The 24,994-nt window shown below is 43.4% G+C and overlaps 1 protein-coding gene across 3 annotated transcripts in view; it reads left to right on the top strand.

The window, feature by feature from the left end:
- The first annotated feature begins 11,567 nt into the window (after positions 1-11,567).
- Positions 11,568-24,994, top strand: part of PCSK5 (proprotein convertase subtilisin/kexin type 5) — a 252,572-nt gene continuing 239,145 nt past the window's right edge. For all 3 annotated transcript variants that reach the window (XM_054184936.1, XM_054184937.1, XM_054184938.1), the window contains exon 1: positions 11,568-12,332. In XM_054184936.1, the coding sequence (XP_054040911.1) occupies positions 12,135-12,332 (198 nt within the window). In that variant the 5' untranslated portion in view covers positions 11,568-12,134. The remainder of the gene's footprint in view (positions 12,333-24,994) is intronic.

Raw genomic sequence — 24,994 nt, 5'->3', positions numbered from 1 at the left:
TGAAAAATTTACCTTTTGGATATGCGGATTTTTGCCTGTAGACATCAGGAGAAGGTGAAGATATTTATGAGTTAAACAGAATTGGTTTTATTATTTGTTAGTTCTAGGAGTGCAAAAATACATTTCTTACATGTGTATGCATGTTACTCAGCCTTTTACCCCCCCGCCCCCTGCCCCTGCCTCCCCGGCATAGCTCACAGACAGGGGATACATCCACATTCAAAAGTGAAAAGAATATTCTAATTGTGAAGCTCTGACAATGAGCTGTTGCACTCACATTGTCAAAACCTCCAGCACAGTACAGCCCTTTTGTATTGTCTTGCTGGAAGAAACAGATCCAAGAAGGTTCAAATTTCAACGCTTGTTCTCCTTGTGAGACTGTAGTAAGAAATGTGTAATATGGACAGTTTGACATCTTAACTACTTGGGGACCTGCATCTGTCTTTTGTGAGAAGTTGCAACTAGTATAAGATAAAACAGGGGGAAAAAATTTAAGGAGGTTTGCTGTAAAATCAACAGAGTTTAAAGGTGAGCTGTAAGCCATCTTCTGTATGTCGCTCTGTCTTCCTATTCTGTGAGCTATGCAGGCCAACTGCACAAATAAGACTGCATTCATAGATAAATTCGTTACACACACATATATCGGCTTTCTTAACTTGGCCTGCATTTGTATATGGGACAGACTTTAAAAGCCTGTAGTAAAATGTGTCTCATTAATGTCAAATGGCTTTTAATCAGGTCCCTAATCAAGCAGTTTGACACTAATGAGACTCATTTTATTAAGGACTTCCTGAAACTTTGAGTTCAAATCTTGATTTTACTTGATCTATAGCAAAATGCCCATGTGAAATGCAGAGAACAATGATTTTACCTTTAATTAGGGTTTATTAAGGGCTTCAAATGATTTAAACATTTATGCTACTTTGACAGCCAATTAAGGACATCAGTTTACTGTAAACGTTTGAAAAGGGTAGTGTAAGCTTTTAACTTGCCACATCTAAAGCACAAGCAGCTCTTCATCTACTTGTAGGTTCTACCTATTCAGACAAACACAACAAATAATGTTACCTGGAGCTTCCAACGCGTTACGACAACTAGAGGGTGTGCAGCAGCAGGAAAATCTCTGTTTTGTTTTGCAATATACAGTTTCACACAGGCAAGCATGATAGGTATCGGAGGCTGCTCCTCTAATAAATACAGGGTTATGAGGTGACCTCAAGTTGCCCCTCGTCATTTCCATGGTCTGCTCCTAACGCACACAGGAGGGAAGGGGCAAGGAGCAATGTCATAGCACACATCAAACGTGTGCTGCACTGTTACATTGAGGCACTATATGCTGCACTTGGTATAAATCTAGTATAGTAACCTCTCTCTGTAAGTCACCATTTCCCCAAATTAGTTTCCCTGGCTGCTCCAGGGGCAGCATAGCAGCCTGGGTTTCCTAATAATGAGTTCATGGTAAAGCCAAAATTCTGCTCAGATAATTTTAGCAGCTTTTCACGGAATGTCCTGCTGTATTTCTGAATGTAACTGGTTTTCTGATTTTGTCTTGGTTTGTTTTATGTATGCTTACAGGTGGTTTTCCAACATATTATGCAACATGTTATCCTTAAAAAATCTTCTTTGAACATCTGGAGATAAAACTTTTGAATTAACAGTCACATTTTCATCATTTTTAGAGTCTGTCAGGCTTTGAGCTTCACTTTCTTGCCTTTCCAAGAATAAATCTGGTAATCTCTTTTGAGTTTTATCAGGTCACTCCAACTTTCTGTGATATTCCTTGTGAATGGATTTCATTATCTAAGAACAAGTTTCCTTGAGACTTTTAGTTGCTACAGCTGGCTTCCATGTGTTAACTTCTCATCCTGACAGCGCCTCTCTGTGACACTAGAGATGAAAAGCTTGCCAGTTGTGTTATATTGTTTTCTCTGTTTATGTTGAAAGGTTTTCCGTTTGGTCCTCACCTGTGGTATTACTGGTGCCAAACAAAGCGTGTTCTGTTGGAGGAGGAATTCTTGTTCCCCTAATGCATGCAGCAGTCTTCAAGCATCATTTCCTGTAGCTCAAGCAACAGTAACAATATTATTCAGAAATGGTTGCATCATCTTTGTCATCTTGAGACCATCTCACAGCCAAGTTAACAACATTTGTCTGTGCACGTAGAGAATCCAAATCAGGAATAAACACACATTTGGACCCACTCCAGAGACAGTCAGCTGGCACTGTAGAGTTACATGACCTGAATCAGTGCCCTCCCTCAAATATGCTGGAAACACATCATCCTGATTCAGTAAACCAGATCCTGCTCACTGTTACACTAATGCGAAGCTGGAGTATTTCTTCTGATAACAACGGAGAGTGACATACAGCTGTGGAGTTGATTAGAAAACTGGCCAGAACTAGAGCTGACCAAACAACTCAGAACACAGTTGATTAAGTGACCCCACGACACTGTCCTTGGAGTCCGTGGCATGTTGCTGGGTTCCTCTGCCACACTAGAAGTAACAAGACTGAGAATTCAGTTACTTTTTATTGAATGTCTACCAAAAATTGTCACTTCTTATTTATTCTTTTAGTGCTGGGAGTGATCATATTTCCTCTGGTTTTGTTTACTTCATGGATTGATAGATGAAGTAAAAAGTGAATTGACACAGGATATACCAAAATCCATCTGTGTTGGCATGTTCTAACTGATCATGCAAATCAGAGGGTATAGCTTCTCTCCCTGATGGTACAAATGTGACTCTCCTGGTCAGAAGGAGGTCTTCAGAAAGCCCACTCTTTTTTACCTCTCCGGAAAAGCTAGCACGGATTGAACATTTTAAGCTGCTGTCTCTCAGGGTCACACAGGGCTTGCCCAAGGCAGCATTCCCAGAAAAACAAAACAAAACAAAACAAAACAACCCCAAAAAATATTATGATTTATTTGTTGGGTAGAGCTTCAAAATATAACTTTTAAATGCCACATTCACATCCTGTGTGTGTCTGTGAGCATGATTTTGTTGCATTCATTAGACTCTTATAAAAGGTCCAGGGAATTTAAGGAGCTGGTATATCAGTGGTGGTGGTAATCTATATACTATAGATACGCTTCTCACACTGTGAACATTCAAGTTTAGGGCTATGACCCACAGAATTGACAAAAACAAATCCTTTCTTGTATTTCAGCAGATAGTTACATGGTAATGTACACACCTCTTACTGAGGAAACAATTCTTCAGATTACTGGAAGGTTAAAGCTCTCCAAAATGCAAACAACGTCACTTTCAGGGTGGCTCCCCATAGATGCTCTTTTCTTTTTAACGATGATTTTGGCAGTGTTTTTTTGGAACTACTAACTATTACAAATATGCATTCTGTGCATTAAACAGGTCCCTGCATCATATTTATTTCATAGAATATTCTGCATTTTACAGCATGAAGAATAGCAGAGTAAATGCAAAGGGCCACAGACAAGCGTCAGACTTTTAACAGGTATGTTGGAAAATGTTCTCACTTGCTTTGTTTGCTCTGTAATTGCTCAGCTGCTAAACAAGAAATTTAAAAATACAAATATGAATTAGCCAACTGAGAAAACAACACAGAAGAGACAAAGGGAAAGTAAGGCTGACACAGAAGAGAAGAAAGAGTGGAGTGCTTATGGGTGCAGAAGAACTTGATGTAACTTAGAACTAGTGGTTTATATTTCTTCCAGAATGAGTGAAACTTTTCCAGGAGCAATCTAATTTCCTTGCAAACTGTAGAAGTTTAATTTCCTAACAGCAGAGAAAGGTGTCAAAAACTGTCTTTTGCATCACTCACAATATAAATCCAAACCAAAATCACTTTCATTTTAAAAAACAGTTTAGCCCCCTAGAAAATGTACTTTATTGTCAGTATCACATCATTTACAAAGTTGGGGCATTTAACAGCAAGGAAATTAATATTTAAGGAGATCGTAAATCATATATTACTCACATAGTAAAGTCACACAGTATTCTTATCAGTTATAAAAAAATGCCTATTTCAGCTGTAACTCTGACCAGGAGCTTAACTTTTCTAGCCCCATTTTGGTAATTAATTATTTTCTTGTATTAATTCCCTCTTTTGTTCCTTCCTAATTTTCCCTCTCCTGTGCCCTTCTCTCTTACTCTTTCTATATAACGCAATATAACAGAATCAAAAGTCCATCTAAAAATGATCTGTGGATGGACAACTAAGAACTTAGCTAAACTTAAGACTCAGATGATGCTTTGTGGATATAGATGCGTTCATTTCACTTGCTAGTTATCATCATTCTCCAGACAATACCGTTGAGACAATAAATGCACAACTGAACACATGGGAGGCTTACAAGAGATATGACATTCCTGTAACTTTCTGGGAGAAATGCGTTGTCTGAATTAGTGAGCAGCTACACACATCCAGATCCCTCCTCTTCCCTCACAGATTACTTCCTCCAGTGCTGGTTTACTGAAAACTCACCAGTGCCATAATTTCTGATTCAGAGTTACCGTTAATCATCACTGTAGGACTCTGGACTTTGAACATGGACTACCAGTTACAGAGCACTAGGCTATTATCTATCATGAAGATACGACACCTTAGCAAGGATCTCTCAGCAACGGTGTACTAGATAGACATCATCATGGTCATTATCATTCATGAAAACTTTCAGCTATGATGTCCTGTGTTTTTCACGATCAACAGAGGTGAGCACAGAGATTAACATCCCATGAGTAGGACATACAGAATAGAAGTCTTGGTGAGAATGAAGGGGAGAAATGCTGGCATGGACAAAGAAGGAAGAAAAAAAACTTCTCAGCAGCAAAAGGATACGACGGAGACAATTTGGAAAGAGCTCTCAACGGATTACTTTGTCCTTTGCGCCAAATCAAAGAACATCAAAGAGGCTCTGACAGAAACTGCCAGTGCACCTTTGCTCTTCAGCAGGCAGAGCACAGAAGCATCGGCAGAGACGTGCATTTTATCTATCCATTTTAACAGAAACACCAGAATTGTCTCCTTAACGTATCCACACAGCAAAATGCTTTCTGAGTTAAGAGATCACTGTAATCCCCTTGGAAAAAAACCCACTTTGCACTCACAGTACCTTTCTTTGTAGCTGGGCCATTCTTACCGGGTGCCCGTGTTTCTGCCCTCCATCTCCTTTCAGACTTAAAATCTGCCAGACAGAGATGAAACTTTTTCCAATTTTGTTTAAAACTAATAACAAATGGGAACTTCCATTTTTGTATGCTTGGCATTCATTTAATTACTACAACAACAAGGAAGAGCATATACCACCAGTGGTCATACTACCCTTGTGTTTGGTAAACCCTTTGACTTATTCACTATTCAGGAGCAAGAAAGTTTGTGAATTGTATCTTAGGAGAAAAGGATGTTCCATAGCTGTGACCTTGAACTCTCTGAAGAGAGAGTTATAATAGAATTATAACAGAATTACTTCTTATTCATTCACAAACAAATACAGGTTATACGTCCTAAAATACACCTTCCTAACTTCTTCCTTTGCTGGAACACAGAGTGTTCAGAAAACTGCTCTAGTTCCTAAATGATAGGTTGGTGCTCTTTCAGTCTCCTTCCCCATTAATAAACTCAACACTTCCAGGTCACACCTTCTGTTAGACACAGGCTGTAGTAAAGAAGCTCTTTTTCATTTCAAGGCCCAAGAAACTGCACTGAACAAGTTCCATGCAAAAAAAATGGCAAGCATACAATTCACAGGAGTTGTACTGGGAGCAGTGGAGAGCCCCACGTTAAAAGGAATGCTTGAAAACTGTTATTTCTATATATTATTCAGTGGAAAATGTGCTCAGATTAAAGATGTGACTTCTACTTCCTCACACAAAAAGAAGAGGGCAAAGAAGATTAAGCATAATTGCCTTATTGTCATGAAGTTAGTTTCTTAGGTGCATAGGTGAGTATCATGACAAGATTACGTCTCATGGAAGCACCCGTACAAAGATAAGGGAACACGGACAGAGAAGACAGTCGCACATCCAAAGAAGGTACCGAATGTGTCTGTGAAGCAGCTGAATACTGTATTAGTAATTAGTAATAGTGAAGGGTCTGCGATAGTCTCTGAGAGGGGTTTCTGCACAAAGGGAACTAGGCCAACTAGAGCTCATGAAATGAGGGTGGGCCATGCTGGACTACGTGAGATTACATTTTCTTTCTTCAGGTAAGGATATTTGGCTACTACTTTTTAATTATGTTTATAGTTTGAAAATTGGGTTGGGTTCTCACTTGCTGCTGGACCATTCTTTTTAGTAAGAATATTAACTCAGCCACATGCTAACAGCAACATATTGGCCTAAGAAAATAACAGTTAAATAAACAGTGTTTTTGCATTTGATGGTTTCTATGACACTAAAATAGGAAAAGAAAATCCTATAGCTACTTACAGTATAGCTGAGTCAGTTTTACAGAAAAGGGTAGCTATAATAATCCTGACTCAGGGGACAACAAAGAAACAAGTTAACTGCAATGTTAACTCAAGTGAACTTGGGTGAAAAAACCCAACTTCTTCAACGTGGATGAATTCACTCAGATGAGTCATTTCAAACAAATGATCTTTCCACCATCATACTGAAGGGGCCCAAGTTAATTTCCATAGCTAAAATTCATAGCCAAACACTAGAAATGTCATTTTGATGCTCACTTTCTGCGTGTATTTGAATTCTATAATTTAAACTTTACAATCCAGTGAGAAGTTGGAGAGGGAAAATGTGCAGTTGTTCTGAAAAGAACTCAGGATTTAGTGTCACAGGATGCTGGGTCAGGCACTGAAGCCAACTGAAAAAGAATCCTGCTTCCACCATCCTTCTTTTCTCTCCATGCCTTAGCCATTCATCCTAGCTACACACTGTGGGTTGCCAGTAAAGTTAGTACAGCTATTTACACTGCCAACAAGATCTCTGAAATAATAAAAAAAAAAAAGGAAAAAAGGAAAGATGTAAGTTACCATGATTTTAATGAGATAGTTTAGATTTCAGCCCAATCAAAGAGATGTATCTGTACAAATGGGAAGATGGCAAACAAGCATGCTGGCATAAGAGTCAGTACAAGCAGAGGGAGGCTCTTCAGACAGTTTTGCAACTACCACTAGCATCTTTTCCAATTATGCCTGTCAGTATGGTCAGAACAATAATGAGGTGGAAGACAATCCTTCAAACAAGACAATAAACACAATCAAAGAAGAAAAGGTAAAAGAAGCATGGGATGAACAGAATGGAAAAATATGCAGTGCAGCCTTATTCATAAAAACAAAATTAAATCCACGTGGTAACTGAATGAGGCAGTATCAGTCCAATTATCAGTGATCAGGAAAAGTCCAGACTCATGCCTGTTTTGAGGTCCGGACCCAAATTCTATTTCTTCACGACCAATAGACAGGAAATAAAAGATTCTGCCTTTATTTCCTTACGTGAATTACTGAACTTCTGCCATTAAATGCTCAAGGGAAATGCAAGGCTTGGGCTGGAGCACACCCTGGGCAGAGGACTGCTCTGCCAAATCTCCGTCCCAATTTCTTTCTCTTCCTTTCTTCTGCCCCAGACTCTTTATCCCAACTGAGTACTTTTGCCCGCCCTGTTTCTCGTCTCCTCTACATTCAGGGCAGAAGGCTTTCTTCCTATGCATTGCCAGAAAGCTCATTAAAGACGGCTGTCAATTATCATGCTCACACCCACAGTGACCGTCAAGAAGTGGGAACAGCAATTGCTGCATAAAAGTCATGTTTTGCTGTGGACTGCGCACAGGGTTAGGGGTACAGACCCTATAGCCTACGCACTAGGAACAGTGAGAGGCATGCCCCATGGAGGTGAGCAATCTTAAGGTATTGGCTGCTGAATGCAATAAAGTGTTCAATGTACAGGTGAAAACTGTCACTCAAAATTTGGACATACATAGGTGGCTTTTCATGAGAACAGCAACGCACTCAAAACAGGGATCACATCCTATTCCAAAGTGTAAGGAGGCAGGTATTTGCTAAGGAAAAAGCTGCTAATATAATTGATCATGTGCAAACATAGTGTTTTATTTAAAAAAAAAAAACAACACACCACAAACCAACAACAAATACTTCATTCTTTTCAAAAGCAGTTGAAGTTAAAACTAAATAAAATCAGAGGCAAGCCTGAAGCATGGAAAACTGCAGATCAAAGAACTGTGTACCAGCAAATTGGATCGTATGGTGGCTGGTGTCAAGTGACCTAGCTGCACTGTATATAAAAACCAGTTATGGTTGAAACTAAGGAAATCTGAATACTCCTTTGGATTCCAAAACTATCCGTCTTTCTAAGGCAACCTCTAAATGACTCCCTGACACAACCTCCATTCTTTGAAGATTTTTCTTCTCTTCCCTGAAGAGTATTCTTTCATCTACTATGCTCCAGACTCTTCCACTCCAAAAGCTGATGAACATGTACCCCCAGTTCCTTCTGAAAACGTTCTCTGTTCCGGAAGGTCTTCAGGGGCCAGCATGTTTGCTTGCAGGACTTCTTCCTGGAGGACTCTGGGCTGCCACTTCCTTTGAATAGACATGCCCTCTGTGGTTTCCTCCTTAATTATGACCCCGGGGTGCCTAACACATCTCTGGAGCACTGATCTGCGAAACACACATAGAAAAGTGCTGGAAAGTTGAAATGAAGCACGGTACAGTAGAGAGGCTGCCAGAGCTAGTGAGACAGAAGGATTTTCAGGCTGGGAAAGGACTAGAAAGGAAGGAATAATTTCAGTGATAGGTAGGCAAAGTAACGAGAAGAGAGGCAATTAGATCAAATAGAAGGAAAGTGAGAACAGAGACTGAGGTCATACCCTGGATCACAATCATTTGGAACTAAAAAGAGAGGAGGGATTCAGGGATTAATATCAATAAGCAAAGGACAAGCCAGAGACAGAGACACATGGAAACTTGCATTTTGAGCAGTCAGCCAGATATTGATTTTGATCACAGCAGAGGGGTAAGAATGAAGGGGGGGTGGGGAAGAGATAAAAGGGACAGGTTGTGACAATAGTGATGAAACGGACCAGTTTAGTGCCCTTGCTCAGAGGAGAAAAAAAACTTTCCCCGGAGCATGGTGTGCACAGGCAAGCTATCTGGCCTCCAATAGGGTACAGAAGCAAGCTCAGCTACCAGCTACAAGCAGTCCACATGCAGCAGGAACGCTGAACAAACCTACGCCGATGCTGACAGCCCCCTCAGTGGTGCCCAGTGTATTTACCTCCTAGATGTGTTGGAAAAAAACAGCTTAAATTAGACCAGGAGTTCTCACCTTTTTTTCTTTTGCTGAGGGACGGGGCAGGGTTGGGCATGCGGTTCCCCCTAAGGATGTGGCTGTGATGAGGTACTCAGCAAAACTGTTCAGTTTGGGGTTCACACTGAAATGGGTTCAAATGTTCCACATTATGACCAGTGTCCAAACGCTCCCACACTAGCTGTGATTGCCATCTGCCTCAGTGGCCTCAGCAAAGAGGACTCTATAATCATAGAAAAAATGTCTGTGGGGACTATGTCCCACCTTTTTCAGGGGCTGTTTTTAGGTACAGCATAACTTGCACTACATTTTTGTTAGGCTATGTGATGCAATGCAACATTAGGAAAAGACACTTGGGGACAATGATGTATTTATCAAGTCTACCAATTCCTAGAGGCTTTGGTGCCTGTGTATAAAACACTCTGTCATATAAGCCGAGTTGGAAGTAGAGACATGACAGCGTGGCTTTATTTTTTGCTTGTAGTTTGTGCCTTTTGTGCCAGAAAAACCCCCACCAACTATAGCAGGAAATAAGGCAGTCAAAACAACAGTAAAATTCACTGAGAAGAGATCAGAAAATAGATTTTTAATTTATCCTCTTCAGAAAAGCAAACTGAGACTGCACAAGGTTCAGGTTTTGTGACCCATTGATTGCTATGTACTTCAGTAAGGTGGCCATTCATGATTAAACATACTTTAAGCACTCCAGATATAGGAAAAGAGCTGACTTGTGTAATTAACATTGAACCAATCAATAAGGAGGGCTAATTGCTAGAGGAGATTTAATGTCATTTTCAATGAATGTATATTTACGAATATTAGCTGCGAGATGTAAGTTGTCTGGGCCTAACACTGCTCCCACTGAACCGGAGGAGAGTGTTGATTGTGGTCTCAGTAGAAAAATGATTTGCTAAACAGCGAGCCATCATCTGTGAAATCCCAGGGAAGGTGAGCCATGTCGAGGTCTTGAATCTACAAACAGGAGTAAACAGTGTGTTGTAATACACTGAGCAAATGATAATGCAAACTACGGGAAAAAACACTAGCAGGGAAAAGATAATCACCAGCAAATAAATTTTTGGAGACACAGAACAAACAAGGAAGTAGAGAATGGATTTCCCCCCCTTTCTCCCCTTCAAAAACCATCGGAGGATGCAGGAAAATGCTAGTCATTAATATAATACTGATATTTACAGGGAAAATAAACGAATTTAAGGCAGAGAATGTTTTAAAGTGGAACATGTGGTTTTGGCTGTCTGCATTTTACTGTTTTTATTTTACTAGGACAACAGTGCCTTTAAAGGCAGGAGCACAGGTCTTGCAGGAGGCGAAAACGAACTCCATGTTACCATATGATTTTTCTGTAAAGAGCTTAACTTCTCATACTTCACGTCCCTGTGACAAAGACAGTGATAGCTGCCTGACTTTGTAGGAGACCTTTGGTTCCTTGGAGAGAAAAAAACCACAGCATTTAGGGGGGTTTTACATTCGGACATTAGAACAGTACTTCTCATGTTCAAATTCCTGCACAACCTGTAATAGATCCTCATAGTAGGTCTGTTGGACTGAACTTCATAGATGCTTATTCTAACTTTCAAATAAAAGGCAGTAAATCTGTAGGTTGTCCAAAGCTACTGTGGCAGCTCTAAGGTTTAGTCCAGCAAGTGACAGTTTGGGCTTGGGTGGACACGAGTGAGTCTTCTCCCACCCCACTAAGGCACCTCCCGTTGCTGGTGGCGTCGGGGCCACCACCCGATCAGCCCCATCTCTTCCAGGCCCGCAGGCGCTCCGCTGCTGGAAGCACTTCCCAGCCCGGTGGCAGGAGCTGCCGCACGGGGACGGGGGGGGCACCGGGGAGGCCGCGCTCCTCGTCCGGAACTGACGCTTGAAAGCGGCTCTGAGGCAGTTCGTGTCCGGCCGGCTCCCCCGGCCCGCTGCCCCGGGGCTCTGCCACCGCCGCTCCTCGCCCCGGGGACGCCGTTGGGGCAGGGCCGGGGGTGCCGCGGCGGCCTCGCAGGCCTCGCACCTCGCCGCGGCTCCCGCGGCCTGGCCGGCGGGGCGACGAGCTTGCAGGCCGGCGAGGGCTCGGGGGCAGCTCTCGGGGGAGGGCGTCAGCGGCGCCCGGGGCCGGCGGTATCCGCGGCCCCCGGAGCGCAGGGGGCGGCGGAGCGCAAGGCCGGCGCGGCTGCCATTTCCCCTGGCCCTCGGCGCTGCCGGGCGGGCGGGAGCGAGGGAGGGCGGGCGGAGGAGGAGGAGGAGGAGGACGGAGGGAGGGGAGAGGGAGAGGGAGGTGGCCGAGCCGGAGTGAACTGAGGCGCTCAGCTGCCAACACTCACACACCGCCTGCCGCCGCAGCCGCGCCGGTCCCGGACTCCGGGCGAGAGGGGAGCGAGGGAAGGCGAGGAAAAGCCAGAGGCGGGAGAGGAGGCAACAAGATCGCTGGCAGGGGGAAGGAAGTCAGAGAGGAGGGAAGCGCGAAGAGAGGGAGAAGGAGCCTTCCTCCCCGCGGAGAGACGACTTCCCATGTAGCTGGGGACAGAGGGAGAAGCTGGCGCTCGGGAACTGTGCGAGAAGCTTTCCAAGCAAGTTACTTAATCCCCGAAGAGCGGCGGGAGGAGGGGACAGCACTGATCACCGATCATAACCATTATTCCCAACCCCTCATCATTTAACCCCCGGGCGGTTCAATGCACTACTCCAAGCTCTTCCTAGTTTCCTCCTCGGGGTAACTTCGGAGGACGCGCCGCCGGTGCCGCCCGGAGGTGAGGAGAAGAGCCTCGGAAGAAGGAAGGAGAAGGGTTTTTTTTGTTTTGTTTTGTTTTGGGTTTTTTTGTTTGTTTGTTTTTGTGGGGATTGTGTGCGGAGGAGGAGAAGATGGGCTGGAAGCGCCGCTGCTGCTGGGGAGGCGGAGGCGGCGGGGACCTTCTCTGCCGGCTCACCCTGGTGCTGGGGTTCCTGCTGCCCGCCTGCAGGACGCGCCTCTACACCAACCACTGGGCTGTGCGGATAACTGGGGGGCTCACGGAGGCCAACAGGATAGCTAGCAAATACGGATACGTCAATATAGGACAGGTAACCAACCCTCCTTACAACTACTTCCGAGCGAGCGGGCGGGAGGGCGGCCGCCGGGCGGGCAGGGTCCGCTGTCGCCGCCCTGCGCCGCCGGGGCAGGGGCAAGGGACGGGGCAGCTCCGCGTCCTCCGCACGACCCCGGCCCCGCCGCGGGCCCCGCCGCCGCGGGGCGGCCCGCCGAACCCTCTTGCCCCCTCTCCCCCCCCCACCTCTGCCGCCCCGGCCTCCCGCCGCGGGCCGACGGAGGTGATGCGCGGGGGCAGGTAACGCCGGAGGGGTCCGGGGCTGCGGCGGCGGAGGCAGCGCCCCCTCCGCGGCCAGGTGCGAAGCGGGGCGAGGGCCGCGGAGCCGCCCGCGGGCCGGGGGAGGGGGTTCGGGGCGGAGTAGGGGGGGGAGGGCTCTGCCCGCCGCCGCGCTGCCTCCACGGCGGCTGAACTTCGCGATCCGCGCCGGGCACCCTCCTGCCCTCCGGGGCCTTGAAAAGCGACGGAAAAAAACCCACCCCGGCAGTGGGCGAGGAGCTCGTCCTGCAGCGAGCGCCCGTCTCCCCGGCAGCCAGGACGTGGCAGCTGCGGCCGCCGGCCCGCCGCGGGGGGCGTCCCGACCCCCCTTCTGGCCGGGCGTGCGGAAGAAAAAGGTGACAGGGGCGGCCCCGGTGCCCCGGGGTGGCTGCCGGGCGTCCCGCGGGGAAGGGGAGGGTGTCCGAGGGGGCCGGGGCTGCCCCGGGGGTGGGAGCCGGCCCGCCCGCCGCCGCGGCCCGCGCTGGTGTCCCACAGCCCGCTCGCTTCCCGCCGGGCTGGTTGTGGAATGAGGGGAGAGGAGAAGTCGGCTCTGGGATGCCGGCGCTGCAGGCAGAGGTTCCCCGGCCCGCCGCCGGCCGGTTGGGCAGCACCTGGGCGCTGCGGAGCCCGCAGATGTTTTCGCTGGAAAAACACCTGGACCGGCTAGATCGGGAGATCAGCCCGTGAGAAAATTCTCGGATCCAGCCGGGTCCAGGAATTGCCAGTGAGGAAGCACCTGGTTCTCGCTGGATCCCGTCAGGCTGAAAAATCCCCTGCTGCTATAGCTAGGCACGGTTGCCATTTAAAATGTCCTAAGATGACTTTCTTTCTGACAGAGTTTGTGGCCAGCATCCTAGGTTTTCCTGACAATTATCCTCAAAATATGAGTTGCATATGTAGGGTTTGACAAGGTGAGTGCCTAAAAAATAAACAATTCCACTGCACGCATAGGTGCAAACATCCAAGCACAGTCTTTCTAGACAGTAGTTTATGCTACATGAATTGAAAGTTTAGAAATGAGCATTTTCAGGTACAGAAGGCGTCATCTCATACATGAGATTCACAAAAATGCAGCTGCGTTTACACAACAGGCCTTTTATATCAACCGGATCAAAGTGAGACCTGATTATTATTTGTGTTGTAGAATGAGTTCCCACGTACTGCGTCATTGACTCAAAAGTTTGAAGTGCTTGTCTCAACTGTTCCCAATCATTGCCAGCCTGAATAAGACAGCTGTGCGGTCTATTAAGATAAATAATTTACATAAGAAAAGCTGGAAAATAACACTGAGGTAGCACAAAACATGATGTGTAAAGATGCCGTTACTTAGAAAAACTGAGTAGGAGCTTCCCTCTTGGAGCACTTGGGCAGGTAGGCACAGCTGGAGGCACAAAAATCTGGGAGGAAGCTTTCATGTCAAAATTGAACCCCCACCTTCAAACTGCCATTTAGTAATCCAAGCACAAAGTTTCTTTCATTGATGTCTGTCTTTTTTGTCTTGCGTCTTTTGCTGAAGGTGTTTTTCTGTATTCCTGTCTGGGCCTTTATAGTGCTGAAATAAGCAACAGTTAGTCAGTTGGAGGATGCACTTCTTCGCCTTTTTGTCTTTTGTTAGGCCAGCTGGCCAACTTGGAGCCTGCTTTTTTATACCTTCCACATCCAAACCTCATGTTGAATTAAGGAGAGAATGTAGTAAGCTTCTATTGCTTCTTATGTGTCAGTGAAAGTGCCATATATACACCTATGAGATATTAATAATAGATACATTACTGATCAGGTATACAGATGGGAATGAGACAAAATGGAGACTATAAATAATGAAAACCTGGAAAGTAAATTACTGGGTATGCAGATGAAAAGAGAGCATATGTGAAGGGAGGTTAGCTACTACCATTGCTTATACCTTGCTCAGCTATGCAGGTAGGGAGAGTGCAAGTAGAAGATGAATATAACAATGTTAAGTGATGGATGCATGAGAAAGAAAACTTCAGTAATAATGTGAACTAGACTTAATGGTGATTCCTCGTCTTCTGACTGTAACCAGCCTTTAAGAACAAGAAGCAGGGGGCGGGCATATGTGAAGAAATTGCACAGACCTTCCTGTATGTATTTTGGGTTGGAGTAGCTGAGTGCTAGATGTTATTGTGCCATGCCAACATAGAGCTCAGCGCTCTACCATTACAGTTACATGCCTTAAGAAGTGTTGTGGGTTTGCACGAAGTCTTACGCAAAGTTTCCTTTTGTTGGTATCGTTTTACGGTGGCCAGTGTTAAGTTTCTGATAATTTCTTGCAAAATCATCTCCAAATAGTATTTCAGTGACAGCATGTTCATTAATGTGTTGGTGGTCAGTCTAATGTCTGTTCTTTTATTCCCAGCTAAGTGCCTATGCAACTTCCATCAGACTGACCTGGTCGCTAGATAGAATGTATAATTTGAGAATTCAGAGTTCATAAAATAATCCAAATGGCTGTGGTTTGACCATGCATAGTTTAACATGTAAATATGTGGTTGAAACCCTATGTAAAATAAGTCTATAACTGTATTTTTTAAAAATACAAAAAAACGTGCATCGTTTTCTGTAAGGCTTATCAATCACACTTTGTAAACTGTATCATTTGATAAAGGACTAATAACTTTTAGAGAAAGAAGGTCAGGAATGATCTGAACTGATGAGTTAGATTTGCCCATAACAAGCTTTTTGCATAAATTTGGAAAAGCAGGGAGATATTTGACACAGAACAGAAAGTGCAAAAGAATATGGGAATGGGGCAAGAATCTACTTATTACTGAGAGACAATTGCAAGTAATTAAAAAACCTGTATTTGGTGTGAGATGTTGAAAGATGTTCTCTTAGCTGAATACACTATCAAAACATTGAAAGAGATAACCAGTAAGCAGAATTCTCTGCTGGAGGCAGGACTTCACATGCTTAATGTCTGTATATTGTAGCAGCTACGGCCAGGCAATTAAACTTTGGTTTTGCAGATACTATCTCTTCTAGGTAAGTTGAAATATTATAATTAAAGCTGCAAGTGTCACTAAGAGCTACACTGTTTACATCTGCTTGAAGAAGGTAATTAACAAATCTCATAAAAATACACATCCAAAAATCATCTGCAATAGATTAAAAAAACCTTAGTGTAATTCATTAAGCATAATATTTTTGGTTAAATTAAATTTGTGAGCTCACCTTTAAGAAGAAAGTGCAAAAAGCTAAATCCAAATCCCACTATGGCTGGCCCAAAGAACTGACTCGATACAAATGACCCAGAAAAATAATGGAATTAAAATATTCAAGATAAAAGGTAGTGAAACTGTGTATAAAAAATGAAAGTCAAGTAGGTACAGTTGCAAAGTTGCAAAGCAGGAGTATTCTGACAAGAGTTAATTGCATGATTAGAGCTGCAGGGAACAGTGGAAAACAGAGGACTCCTGAAGGTCTTATTCTTACCAGACACCCTGTTAATTTTGCATGAGGGGAGATGTGAGGTGCTACGGAAGAGAAAGAGTTTAGGGTAAGTTAGGAGTAAAACAGTTAAGGGTAAACAATATTTGGGTTGTGTTTGTGGAAAAATGGCATTGAAGGGTACATTAAGTTGATCAGTGGAGATAAGATGGTAGACCCAGGAGGGCTGTGAACTGTAAACACCAGGCAACATCCCTTTTCTCAGTTTTTGTTATTTGGTTCATTCCTGGTAACAGGCAGAAATTAGCTTTCCCATTTTTGGAGCTCGTGTGATTTGGAGAATATCCCGTTGAGCCTTGGAATACCTCTTAAGTCTATTCCCATCACCATGGTGATGATGGGAAAACTACAAAGCCTACCTGAATGACCGGATGAGTCAGTCAGAAATAGATCTAGAAGAGTCCTTGAGATCACCTACTGATGAGCAACTGAGAACCCCTGCAGCTTACAGCTTCTGGTAAACTCCTGTTGCTCTCAAACGTCTTCTGAGGTCTTCATCTCTTGTTACAGAAATTTGAAGCTTTAGCTTCTCTGCTTATTGAAAAGAGAACTTTTGCATTAATTTTTAGGGCCCACGGCGCAACAGAGAAAGAATCTGTGTGTTTTCTGTAGGCTACATGTTCTCATTCTCGTTTCCTACAAATTGCTCCAATGTACTCCTCATTTATCCTGTATTTCCTTACCATTACCAATGTAAAGTTGACAGCAAGAAACAGAAGCTTGTCTTCAAAGATACTTGAAATACTTGCAGTGAATCTAGTGAGACTGTCACTAATTTTCTTGAAAAACATTTGGCTTGAAAAAGCATTTAGTGGCAACTTAGGCCTATCCTTCTATCCACTGTTACTCAGTTTCTGTTGGAAAACTCTTTTCCCCATGGAACTGAACAAAGGTTACATATCACAAAAACAGAGGCAGTAGATCCCCTTACTGACTGACACAGGTGGGCAGGATATCCTTCGGAAAGTCAGTAATTTTGATAGCTCCATTTAGTGCCACCAGTTTCGAGCTTCTGATTTGGACAGTAGGGCCCACTTGAGCTGACTCTCAAATTAGCAGACCTTCATTGAAGGCCTATTAAAAGCCTGTCCCGTAACTTTAGGCTTGAGTACTTGGTTACTGGTAATGTTATTTCTGTGACATAACCACAGCCACGTTAGAGAAGATGGAGGAAACACAGTGAAGCATCAATATAAGCTACAAAAGAATTGGCTCAAGTTCTCCTGTGTTTTATTGGGCTTCAAAATAGCATGGACATGTAACATCAGGACCTAAATACATAGAGTTGACTTCCTCTCCCCCTCCCCCTGCCCCGTGTATTGCAGGCATTTCTGGCCTACACTTGAAATGCAATTAGTAGTTTCTCTAGCAAGCGAATCCTTGTCTTACGTAAAAAAAAAAATTGCCTCTGTTCTTTTTGCATGTCTTTTAAGAAAATGATCTGGATTAGGAAGCCCTCTGGGACTGTGATAAGGTAGTATAATGCAAAGCAGCCAAGGAGCTGTTCTAAGTTACATGCTGGATGGAGCAATTTGGGGTATAACGCATCCTCCATCAGCTCCTTGCTGACATATTTTACCCTTCTGTCTTGCAGCGGCTGCAATAAGCAGACCTTTGTGTTAGAGCAAAGTATCTGTCACTGAGTTTTGGGAAAGTTTCTTTCACTGTTGGTAGATGCAGAGGGTTAAACATATAGTCTGTAGCATTTTGCATAATTGGCATAAATGGCCGTTGATAGCATGGAGATTTCTTACTATATAGTGAAAAAAGGAAGCTTTCTTTTGATATAGCCATGAAAATTAAGGTGTACTGATATGCCATTTTGATTCCCATGAATTTCCTCTTTTCTTGTAAACGCAGCTTCTCATTGGATATAAATTTGTGGTTTGGTACTAAAATATTCTCAATAAACTGGAGAAAGGAACACCAGCTTATAGAGGGATGACTTGTGAAGCATCTGAGAAGCTGGGAATGCTACTCTGGTCTCCAGTGCTCGTGGCTTCCATGCTCTTGAGCTGTTAACTAGTAAAAAAATTAAAATAAGTAAAAAATAAATAAAATATATAGAAAATAAAATAAATGTAAAATAAATAAATAAGCAAACAATAAAATAAATAATAAAAAAACCTAATAAAAGCTATTGAGCTTTTTCCCCTTATTTCTTTGGTTATATAGATTAAAGAGAAGCTCCAGTAACTGACTCTGGGAACTTGAGTTTATTTTAATTTGAAATGCGTGGGCTTCAAAATGAGGAAGGTTTTCTAGGTTTGTGCTCTTCTAGAAAGGGGTGCCTCATCAGTTTCAGGTTCCTGTCATCAGTTGCTAGGAGTTTCTCATTCAGGCAGGAGACTTTCATTGAAGGCGCAGGAGAGCGGGAGAAACAAACAGCTGATACCCCAGAGATGGAAGAATGGAAGAGATAAAGATATCTTATCTGTGGCTCCAACAAAGGAGAGAAATGCTGCATTAATTACTAGAGGATTAAGCTTTAGATCCTTCTGTTCTTTCCTTCTTAGTTCTAGGCAGGAGCTGAAGATGGGTCAGCATTTTTCCAGGTCACATCTTTCCTCTCCTTGTTGTATTCTTCCAGTAATTTTTATTTTCTGATTTCCTCCAAGGTCTAGTGACCTACTCCCCACCCTTGGCAAGTGACAGACTACCCCTTCCCTGCAGTTTTCTTCCTGCAAAGAATACACTGTTTGCCAAGAGACACCTAAGTGTGCTAAGCTTGAGGTGTGGCCCAGCAGTCACTGTTAGATATACTGAGTTGGTTTTTTTTTTAGATACTGTAAGTGCTCATGTGATTTACCAAAATCACATTGTTGTTGTTGGGCTTTTGGGGGGTTTTTTGTTTTGTTTCTGGTTTGTTGTTGTTGTTGTTTTATTATTTTTATTTAATAGGAGTTTACAGATTTAAAGTCAGCAAATCACACAAAGAGTTAATAAATACTAGTTTATTTCAGACCTGAGGTCCCAGTGATGGCACAGAGAAGTTGTTGTGTAACAAAATCAATTGATCAGAAAGAATGGGAGGAATGGCTGTTTTCCATTTTCCAAATCTATTCCTGATGGGAGTCAAAAGGAAATTTTGCAAACTAAGTAGTTGAAATTGGGTGACTCAAAAAAAAGCATTCTGTTTAGAGAAAAGGCAACTTATTTTAAGATAAAGAGCCTAAAGTAAGGTTGTTGTCTTCAGCAAAGGAAGGAGTTTGCTACTGTAATCTCCACCACTTTACATGTATGACTCAGAAAACCGGGATGGTATGCCTCTGCGTGTAAAGAAGTTCATCTACCCCAGAATAATAATATAGACAGTTAATAGAAGAGACATGCCCCTTAAGAGCCTGTGTGCTCACAGCATTGAAGCAGTATATTCTTACTAAAATTTAATACCTGGGATAAGTTTAATGAAGTCCTGAGAATTAAAGATGCAAATACCAGGACTGTGCTATTAAAAGAATCAAAGCTAGGTGTACTCTAAGCTGTATGCACATGGAGATGTAGTGGGGTTACACAGATACATCAAGGAAAACTGCATTTTCTCTTATTCATGGCAGAAAAAAAAGTACGTTTAGTGACTTGTCGAGAGTAACCACCAGATAGAAAAATCTTTGGAAAATGTAAGCACTGAAACAACATTCTTGCAAATGCTCACATGCCACAAAAACAGAAAACCAGCACATATTGGAGAATACAAAGGGTATGCCATGGCTAATTACTTCATACTTAGCAGTAGTTCCCTTGTCTGTGCAGTTAAAAATGAGAGGGAGGAGGGACAGAGTACTAAATGTGATCTTTCATTAGGAGTTGGATGAAAGAAAGGATGTGGCAAATGGATTCTGGTGATAGAGGCAATCTAATAGTCTTTGTATGTTGTTACAAAATGAGGGAAGATGAGGCTCTCGTTTAACAGCATAGTAGTCAAGCTACAAATTACATGATGATTTTTTATTTAAAGCCCTCAGGCAAACACACACTAAATTATACTTTTAAAAATAACAATTAGTTCCAAGCCCAACTTAAAAATGGCAATGTTGGTGGGAACTGCTTCTCTCAAACAAAACAAATGAAGAAGTGGACCAGGCTAGATGAAGATGGAAGAACCAGAAGAAATCTGTAAAACATACTAAGATAAATCAGTAGTGGGTAGAGTAGAATAGAATGCAATCATTTTGGTTGGAAGAGACCTTTAAGATCGTCGAGTCCAACCATTAACCTGACACTGCCAAGTTAACGACTAAACCACGTCCTTCAGCACTACATCTGTCTGTCTTTTAAATACCTGCAGGGATGGTGACTCAACCACTTCCCTGGGAAGCCTGTTCCAATGCTTGACAACCCTTTCAGTGAAGAAATTTGTCCTAATATTCAATCTAAACCTCACCTGGCGCAACTTGAGGCTGTTTCCTCTTGTGCTGTCGCCTGTTACTTGGGAGAAGAGACCAACCCCCATCTCTCTACAGCCTCCTTTCAGGCAGTTTTAGAGGATGATAAGGTCTCCCCTCAGCCTCCTTTTTTCCAGGCTAATCAACCCCAGTTCCATCAGTCGCTCCTCATAAGACTTGTGACCTGGACCCTTCACCAGCTTTGCTGCCCTTCTTTGGATGCACCCCAGCACCTCAATGTCTTTCTTGGCGTGTCAGTGAACACAGTACTTGAGGTGTGGCCTAACCAGTGCCAAGTACAGGGGGATAATCATTTCCCTAGTCCTGCTGGCCACACTATTTCTGATACAGGCCAGGATGCTGTTGGCCTTGCCCACCTGGGCACACTGCTGGCTCATACTCAGCTGGCTGTTGACCAACACCCCCAGGTCCTTTTCTACCGGGCAGCTCTCCAGCCACCCCTCCCCAATCCTGTAGCGCTGCATGGGGTTGTTGTGACCCAAGTGCAGGACCCGGCACTTGGCCTCGTTGAACCTCATATGGTTCATACCGTATACCTTGGCCCATCCATCCAGCCTGTCCGGGTCCCTCTGCAGAGCCTTCCTACCCTCAAGCAGATCAACACTGCAACCCAGCTTGGTGTCATCAGCAAACTTACTGAGGGTGCAGTTGATCCTCTCGTCCAGATTGCTGATAAAGATTAAAGAGAACTGGCCCAAATACTGGGGGACACCAGTTGTGACCGGATGCCAGCTGGATTTAACTCCATTCACCACCTCTCTTTGGGCCTGGCCATCCAGCTGGTGTTTTTACCCAGTGAACATACACCCATCCAAGCCATGAGCAGCCAGTTTCGCAGGAGTATGATTTGGGAAATGGTGTTGAAGGCTTTACTAAAGTCCAGGTAAATGAATCATCCAGAGCCTTTCCCTCACCCACTAAGCCGGTTACCTTGTCATAGAAGGACATCAGGTTTGTCAAGCTGGACCTGCCTTTCAGGAACCCATGCTGACTGGGCCTGATCACCTGGTTGTCCTGCATGTGCCGTGTAAGGACATTCGGGATGATCGACTCCATAACCTTCCCCATCACCGAGGTCAGACTGACAGGCCTGTAGTTCCCCCAATCCTTCTTCAGTCTCTTCTTGTGGATGGGCATCACATTTGCTAACCTCCAGTCAATGGGGACCTCCCTGGTTAGCCAGGACTGCTGATAAATGATGGAAAGTGGTTTGGTGAGCACTTCTGCCAGCTCCCTCAATACTCTTGGGTGGATCCCATCTGGCCCCATAGACTTTTATGTGTCTAAGTGGTGTAGCAGGTCTGTCACCATTACCCCTTGGTTTATGGTGGTTTCATTCTATTCCCAGCCCTTGTCTACTAGCCCAGGGCGCTGGGTACCCTGAGAACAACTGGTCATACTATTAAAAACTGAGGCAAAGAAGGCATTAAGTACCTCAGCCTTTTACTCATTCTTTGTCACTGTTTCCCCCTTATCCAATAAAGGATGGAGAGTCTCCATAGTCCTCCTGCATTCTTACTGTCTTTTACAGCAGTAGCCGGATTAAGTTCTAGTTGGGCTTTGGCCCTTCTAATTTTCTCTCTACACAGCCTCACAAATCACTTTTCCTGAGTGGTCTGCCCCTCTTCCATAGGTCATAAACTTTCATTTTCTTCCCGAGTTCCAGCCAAAGCTCCGAGTTTAGGCAGGCCATACTTCTTCCATATGAGCTCATCTTATGGCACATGGGGACGGACTGCTCCTGCGCCTTAAAGATTTTCTTCTTGAAGAATGTCCAGCCTTCCTGGACTCCTTTGCCCTTCAGGACAGCCTCCCAAGGGACTCTGTCGACCAGTCTCCTACAAAGGTCAAAGTCTGCCCTTCAGAAGTCCAAGGGCAGACTTTACTCCCTCCTTGCTTCTCTGGGAATTTAAAACTTATCATTTCATGATCACTGTGCCATCATATCACTATGTGGTCAAGTCTGGTATGACATGACCTGTGGCTGACAATGGCTGACTGTTGTAGAAGTGAAGGACAGGGGGGACATCACTACAGATCCGCTTGTCCATCACAGTGCCCTTGACAAGGATCAGCTATGCCCACATCTTTCCTGGCATATATTTAACCACTTTTCAAAGGTCATCAGTAAGGAAGCTCTGCAGTGCCAGGGCATAGTTACTCGATTCTAGTGGCTCATTATGCGCTTTGCCCTGGTGAAGTCTAAGCTTTTTCTGTCTTGCAGTTTAAAGCCTGCATTTCTTGTTTCACTATGAACATAAAGTGTAGCAACATCTGAAAAGCTGTAGCATTCCACTCTTCCTGCCCCACATTTATCTTTTTTCATCCAGAGATTGTTCTTTCCTTGTTTCACATAGGTCAGGCTTTCACTGATAGGTCTTGCTGTTAGTCTGGTCCTTCTAAGTGGTCCTCACCATCTTGAGCAAGGAGCTGGTACAACATTACAGCTGAGTACAGCACAAGGATTCCTTCAGGTGTCTTCAGGACAGCACTCCTATTTAGGTAGCCCATGCGTTTGTCTGTCCTGTAGCCGTATGACATTGTTGACTTAGTTCTGCTTGTGATCTGCTGTGGTTCACAGACTGATTCTGCCAAATTGCTAGGCCGTTGTTCTCCAGCCTGAATTTGTCCAGTAAATTATTATGAATTAGGTGTAATACTTTGCATATGCCTTTGCTGAATCTTGCCCTGTTTTTCCAGACCTCGTTTTACAATTTTGTTTTGATTTCTGTTTCTGCCCCCAACATGCTTTCTGATCCTCTCTGCTTCTTTAATGTTTAATAGGTGTCTTTCCTATGCCAATATTCACATCACTAGTTGAAATATACACCAAAACAGTTTCTAGAGAACTCTGGCAGGTAGCCTGCTGATAAATATATAAATAGATATACCAATGTTACGTACATAGTTTTGATCTACTATTCCATAGTTTAATTTTGTGGCCTACTTCAGGAATTTGAAAGTGACTGTTAATCAAGTAGCACTTGAAGATAGATACAGGTTTTAATTTGCAAAGTATCTGCTCAAAACAAATACAAAAAGCACAAGGATATTATATTGGACTGGATCATCAGTGATTGCTATTATATATCTTAAGGTGTTCATAAGTGGATTTTTTTACACCAGTTTTAAACAAGTCTAAAACTAACAAGTTTTAAAAGTGGTTTTGTTACTTGTCCTCAATCTGGAAAATTTCGTTTTGGTTTGTTTTGTTTTTTTTTTCTTGCTGACTTCCAACTTACAGACCAAATTTAGTCATGACCAGTATATATCTGTTCTTCTGCTTAGCGGCTCGTCTGTTTCTTCAGCACATTTGCAGGGGGAACCAGCCTTCACTTGTGCTTCTGTAGCTCCTGGTTTCCTATTAGAAGATAGGCTTCCCACTCCCACAGTCATCTCAGTTGCTGTGTTTTGCTTGACATCTGTGTGCCTTGACCAGAAAAGATGGCCAGCTTGTATACAACCTCCCCGTTGCTTTGTATGATGTCATAAGTAATTATCTAGGTGTTGTCAAGCAAGATATTTCCAGTATCATACTTGCATGTTTTGCAGCTATGTTCTGTGGTTTTGTGATTGACCAGTGTATGTTTCTCTTCCTCTCCAAATGATGAATTGTAAAATCACAAAGTGGGGAGATACATATGTCAGCCACAGATGTGAATAAATCGTATGGTCCCTAGTGAGGAGCTGTGTTGCTCTTTGTCACCTGCCAAACACAGGAAAAAATACGATCAAACAGAATCCTGTTTGCCAGAGATATATAGCTTAAGACAGTAAGTGATTATCTGGCAACATGCTGGACCCAATTTGATTGATATTTGCAGAATGAAAAACTCTTTGGAATGAAACATTGGCAAGTCCAGAAGAGTATTAGAGCTACACCATGAAATCCTGCCGGAATAGCTTGTTGTGGAAATTCTTGTGGATTATAGGATGGTGTATGATGGAGATGAGTTTGTAAAAGGCACGTTAGCCGGGCATGATCATGGATTATGTAGTTCTAAACAAGTTAAGAAAGAAAAAAATTTCTCAGCACAGATTCTTCTATATAGAAGGAATCTGATTGAAGCGGGGCAGCATGCTTCTAAATGAGGGATAGCCATCAACATCAAGCCATTCTCCCTTTTTTTTCTTCTTTTTAGAGAGGTTTTTGGGCCAGCAGGGAATAGGCTTCATTTATGTGTGTTTTCCAGGGCCAAGCTGAATTTCTAGAGATGTTACAAGTCACAGTTAAAACCTTTGCCTCATTCTTGTATTCATTCTTGTTCAAACTGGAATAAAACCACAGGGTTTTATTGGGCAATGAAAGTGTTACTGAGTGGTGCTATATGGCTGAAATTTAAGCCTAGAATTGGATAACGTTCCCCTTTTTTAAATATTTAGCTTAATCAACGGTAGCATGTAGCCTCCTCTCTGGATAAACATAGAGAATATTTTTTTGCTTTTATTTAGCTTCTCTTTCTAGAGCATATTAACACAGTAACCTGATGTCTTAAAAACAAACAGG

This window comes from Rissa tridactyla, chromosome Z, assembly GCF_028500815.1.
Source record: "Rissa tridactyla isolate bRisTri1 chromosome Z, bRisTri1.patW.cur.20221130, whole genome shotgun sequence".
Classification (NCBI taxonomy): Eukaryota; Metazoa; Chordata; class Aves; order Charadriiformes; family Laridae; genus Rissa; species Rissa tridactyla.
Note: the sequence above shows the minus strand (reverse complement) of the source record. Positions and strands in the feature narration are given on the sequence as shown.